At 24.7% G+C, this 6,020-nt stretch overlaps 1 protein-coding gene across 3 annotated transcripts in view; it reads left to right on the forward strand.

The window, feature by feature from the left end:
* The window catches only part of LOC110273813 (probable WRKY transcription factor 38), a 64,363-nt gene that overhangs the window by 455 nt on the left and 57,888 nt on the right, over nt 1-6,020 (forward strand). The window contains exons 2-3 of one of the 3 annotated variants that reach the window (XM_052252226.1): nt 1,733-1,842; nt 2,869-3,353. In XM_052252226.1, the coding sequence (XP_052108186.1) occupies nt 1,733-1,842; nt 2,869-3,023 (265 nt within the window). In that variant the 3' untranslated portion in view covers nt 3,024-3,353. Of the gene's footprint in view, nt 1-1,732; nt 1,843-2,868; nt 3,354-6,020 lie in introns of those variants that run through there. The other 2 variants (XM_021126911.2, XM_052252225.1) reach the window with 2 other exon arrangements.

Genomic DNA, 6,020 nt, shown 5'->3' on the forward strand with positions numbered 1-6,020 from the left:
AGACACTTAGTCACTGAAGATATCTAATTAATCCTCCACTGAAAAGCAAGTCTAGAGTCTACTATATATTCATTCTATCTATCTGGTCAGTAATTAAGGATCCAATCATCCTAAATTACAGTCCGAATTTCATTTTCTAGGTTAAACTAGAGACCAATTTGTCCCTTTCATGAAAATTGATTATTTCCTGCCTCTAAGTCTCCATTATTGTTACCAAAAACTCCATTTCTAGAAGAGAAGTTTCTTCTTTTCTTTTTTCTTTTTTTTTTCTTTTTTCTAAAGGCAATTTTAGTGATCTAATTGTTATAAATTAGTTCTGAAAAAAAATTTAAACCTATAAAAAACTTACGTGAATTATTATATATTTTACATATTCTCTCGTGTAATTTTTTTTTAGATTTATGTAAATTTTACATGAATTTTTTTTATTTATTTTATATTATTCCTTATAAAAATTTAAATGGATAAAATTAAGAAAGACACCTGAGTAATTATATGCCTGTCAAATAAAATGATGGTGGTCTAACAACTACCTTTTAGCTATAGAACTACCACCATTTTAGACTGATCTCATTTACGACTATCATAACAATCATTACTGTTATATGTAGCAGCAATAATAATTGAAAATTACTGCAACATATTCGTGATATATCAGTGATATCAAATGCTACTGATGATATAACTGGATGTTAATAACAGTAAATCATGATTGTCACCAAACTAGTTGCAAAGATAAAATATTATGTATCAACAATATCATAGTTTTTATGTTGCAGGTATATGTATTTATTACAGCAATACCCTACATATGTTGCAGAAAGGGATTAATGCTTTTGCAGAGTTAAGTCCATTTTGCTCTCTGCAATTGGCGAGTTGTACTGATTTTAATTTTTTACCTTTTAATTGTTATAATTTGGTTTTCTAAATTTAAAAAAATGTATTAACGTAGTCTTTTGTGTATCTCCGTCACCCAAATTCAACGCCGTTAGTGACGTGACTCAAGTCTTGCCACGCTAGACATTAAAACGACATCATATATGTTTTGGCTCTAAAAAAGTATTAAACCATGTCATTTGAGGGTTTGAACTTTGAACAATACTAAAAAGAGAGGAGTAACGTTTTAGTATTGTTTAAACCTTCAAACGACGTCGTTTAGTGCCTTCTTTAATGCCAAAACGTGTATGACTTTATTTTAATATCCAGCGTGGCAAGATTTGAGTCACGTCACTAATAGCGTTGAACTCTAATGATAGAAGATACATAAAGAACTACATTGATACACTTTTTTAATCTAGAAAATCAAATTGTAGCAACGAAAAATCAAAAACTAAATCAGTATAACTCGCTAATTCACCAATCTCAAAGATCGAAATAGGCTTAATTGCTAGCAATATATATACCTATTATTGGCATAATTTAACCTTAATAACAAGTTAGGATGTCACTTATTAAGAATAAATGTTATATTTCATTTGAAAATTTGCAATTTCTTATATTATGGTTTCGGATTAATTCATTGTTGGGTTAAATTTATCATCACTATTGTTGATTCCAAGTTCTCCGTTTCAGATATTTCAGTCCCACAGACACTAAACGGGAACCAATTATTGTACACCAATTGTAATATTGTTATTTGGGTTTCGGTTTTGGTTTTGAAATTGAAAGTACATATAACTATAAAAGAAATTAAGGGTTTTCTAATTAACAATTAATTGGAATTTTTGTCAAGTGAAGATCAGCTGCACCAAGCTGGCAGAGTGACAGCTCAATTCTGTGTGAGGATGGCCATGCATGGAGAAAGTACGGACAGAAGAAGACCATCAATTCCAATTACCTCAGGTATTCTTTCTTTTTTTTTTAAAAAAAATGAAGAATCCAATTTTAAATTTTGATAATATATCTAAAAATTATTTATCTCAAAATTTTAAATGGATAGAAAATAAAAATAAATTATTATATAAAAAGTATTGAATTTTTTTAAGGTTTTAAACTAATAAATTATTCAACCACATGATTTTTAATTACAATTGTATTCGTTGCATTAAGTATGTTTTGCGTCGTTTGCGATTCAATAGTTACTATATTCAATATATTCATTACCCACAAAAAAAAAAGTTACTATATAGTCTTATACAGTAGAAAGCTAATTAAAAAAATGGGCCAATTTCAGTTAATAACTATTGAGCTACAAGCAAGTGTGTTCACTCAACCTTTATTTTATTTTATTTTATTTTTCCTGACAAAAAAAAACCTTTATTTTTTGAAATATTTCTTTTATCTTTTTTATTTATTTATCTTATTTTTTTCAAAACTACAATTTCATTGTTCACCACCAGCCATCTATCACCCGCAGCTGCTGATTGTCAGTTGCTATCTATGTTGTTGCTTTTTAATCGATTTAAATCATAAATATTAATAAATTCTTAATTAGCTTTATTTTAATTCACTTCTAATTTGTTTTAAACTTGAATTTTGAATATTTATTTTTTTTAGTTTATAATGTTTCTTTCTTATTTTTTAATTGTTAGTTAATTTTTAAATTAATTAACTTATTTAATATTAACTTACTACACTTTTTTATTGTCATATATGCCACAAAAGTATTACAATTATAACGACACGATCAAACTCCTTTAAATAAAAAATTAATAAAATAATAAAATAAAAAATTAATTATTCTTAAATTAAGATAATAAAATTAATATACGATAAAAATTATAAATTTAATAATAATTAATTTTTTAATTTATGATTTTACCAATTTTTTATTTTAAAAGATTTAAATTCATAGGTGTAATTTAAAATTCACCAAATCAAATTTTGCATCCATGCATCTTTCTACAACTTGAAAAAGAATGTGTGCAGGAGCTACTACAAGTGCATCTACAAGAATGAAAAAGATTGCAAAGCCATCAAACATGTTCAGAGAATCCAAGAGGATCCTCCATTATACCGTACAACCTATTATGGCCATCACACTTGCAAATGCTCTCTCATCACTTACCCACACACAAGACTAGAACCTGCTTCTTCTTTTGAATCTTCTATGTTATTATCCTTTAGTAGTGATCACAATACCAATAATACCCTTCCAATAATAACCAAACAAGAAGCACAACCTTTTCCTTCTTCATCAAATAATAACCAAACAAGAGCCCATGGAAGTAGTGGCTTCTAATGACCGTATTGACCACAACCAATCTTCCTCATCAAATGACTACGATCTCTTAAGTGATTATGAACTTTATTTCAATTATTAGAGGCATCTTGTGTCTTAATTAAGTAATCATTTGGATTTTGATATGATAAGTTTATATTGTCTTAATAAACCTCCTACTCAGTGAAATCAATTTTCCAGTGATTAAGGGGTATGTATTGACTTCCCATTTAAGGAGAGAGAAGTTATATTTGAATTTAATTTGTACAAAAGTTTGATATAATTTATGTTGGATCAATATATATAGTGATTTAGACATCGCAAATTCGTAATCCATATTTGCTACTAATTTTAAATTTAAATAATATAATTTAAAAGAAAAGAAAATTATATAAATTTTGAATTCAAGGGTTTTGGTCAAACATTACTTATATAATTTATACTAAAAAATTAAAATTTTTGGAATACATACAATTATTACTTATTCTAACGGTTAGAGATATAAATTTTTTTTCATTAGCTTAAATTTTTTTAAAAAATAATTTTATAACGATTACATTAATGCAATTTGCAACTTCTCATAAGCAATAATATTGAAGATTATTTTTCACTTAATAACTCTCCATACATTTTCTCAATTTGATTAATTGCTAACTCATCAAAATCATTACCTCTACTACATGCTTAAATTATAAAGAACCAAATTCATAGCATTTAATAGTATATATAAAAGTACGACACATATATTTATTAGTTTACAATACTAAAAATACAAATCATCAAATTAATCTCTAAAAAAAGAACAACATACTTGTAAAGAGAAAAGAGACAAGTCTTGTGGCGAGCAACGATGATAGCAAACCACACGATATAAGAGATTTCAGCCTAGTTCATGCAATCTTTGAAAGTTGTTAATGGTAGCTGACGCTGCGTAGGAGGCTGTTGAAGGTGATTTGGAAGAGAGAGGGGGTAGTTTGAAAATGTAAAGAAAAAGAATTTGTGTTTTAATTTTAGGACAAACTTACCATTGAATTTATTAGCGGATAAATTTGATGGTAATGTATAATGTAGATTACTAAAATACAGTATTTATTAATTGGGTTTGTTGATGCATCCGACGCTAAATTTTGCGTCTATGTTCTCTATTTTCTTTTTAATTATTATTGGTGAATTCACCACCAAAAAGGTAAATCTTCTCATAATATTTTGACATGACGAATTTAATGGCAGATTTATCGAAAAATTCAATAATAAAATTGTCGCTAATATTCGACGTTAAATTTAACGATAAATTTATCAGTATTAAATATTTTTTGTAGTATATCATAATACCAATAGACACATAAATAATTATGTTTTTAATATTGGTTTTATCTAAAAGCTTTTTGAGATTTTTTATTTGTTTTATACTAAATTCTTTTTAGAGTCAATAAAAAAATAAAATTCTCAATTTTTTAAGTTATACAAAAAAATTTTATAAAATAACTTCTTTCAAAAATTTAAATTAATAAACAAATCATAAATTTTTATATGAAAAAGTTTAATTTTTTATTAATAATTAATTTTAACATTTGTTATCTAAAATTTAAAACAATTTAACATGTATATTTTTACATTTAATTAGATGTATGATAATTGTTAAGTCTGTTGCATAAATAAAAATAATTAATTTTTATACTTGTTATTTAAAAATAATATTTTTTTTCTTTTTTTTTTTAAAATAATTGAATCTTGATTTTAACTTTTAATTATAACATTATTATTATCTCAAAGTTATATGTAATAAATATTTGAAAGAAGAAAAATAAAAATATAGATTAGAAAGATAAGCGGTGAAAATTTAAAACTAAATAAAAAACTAAAAGATTATGTATATAATAACAATAATAATAATAATATTTTTTATTCAAATTATATTATTTTGTTAATTTTGTTTTCTGTAAAGGAAAAAGATAGAAAAATAGAGAATGAGAGAAAAAAGAGAGAAAGATAAAAATGAAGAATGAGAGTGAGAGCGAGAGTTTGTTAATTTTGGAAGAAAATTTTTTATTTTAATTGTAAAAAAATTTTGGATGATATATTTTGATTTATCAAATTACTAATATAAAATATAAATTATATATAGAATAAAAATAGTAGAGAGAAATAGAAAAATGGATAGAGGTAGATGAGAGAATTTAGAAAGAGAGTTTATTAATTTTGAAAAAAAATATTTTCTCTCAATTTTAATAAGAGAGTGTCATGTGACACATTTGATTATTAAATTAGATAGTAATATATAATACATAATATAGGTAGATTTCAATTTCAATGTTAATATTTCAATTTTAATCTTAATGCAATTAAAGAATGTCATGTTGTACATTTTGATTGTCAAATTAGTAATTAATTATTGATATTGATAATGATAATGATATATAAAATAGATAGAGTGGTTGAATGAACGAGAGAAATAGAGAAAAGAAGAGGGAGGAGGGGAGAATTCTTTAATTTTGGAGGAAAAGATTTGATTTCAATTGCAATAAAAGAGTGACATGTGGCACATTTTGGTTGTAAAATTAGTAAGGAGGAGAGAAGAATTCTTTAATTTTGGAGAAAAAGATTTAGTTTCAATTACAATGAGAGAGTGACATGTGGTATATTTTGGTTGTAAAATTAGTAAGGAAGAGAGGAGAATTTCTTAATTTTAAAGGAAAAAATTTGATTCTAATTATAATGAAAAAATGACATATAGCACATTTTAACTCTAAAATTAGAGATATATAATAGATATAATTTAGAAATAAGATATATCTAATATCTTATAAAAAAAACTTTTATATTATACAAATATAAACAAATTAATTATTTATTATTATTT

Source organism: Arachis duranensis, chromosome 7, assembly GCF_000817695.3.
Source record: "Arachis duranensis cultivar V14167 chromosome 7, aradu.V14167.gnm2.J7QH, whole genome shotgun sequence".
Taxonomy (NCBI): Eukaryota; Viridiplantae; Streptophyta; class Magnoliopsida; order Fabales; family Fabaceae; genus Arachis; species Arachis duranensis.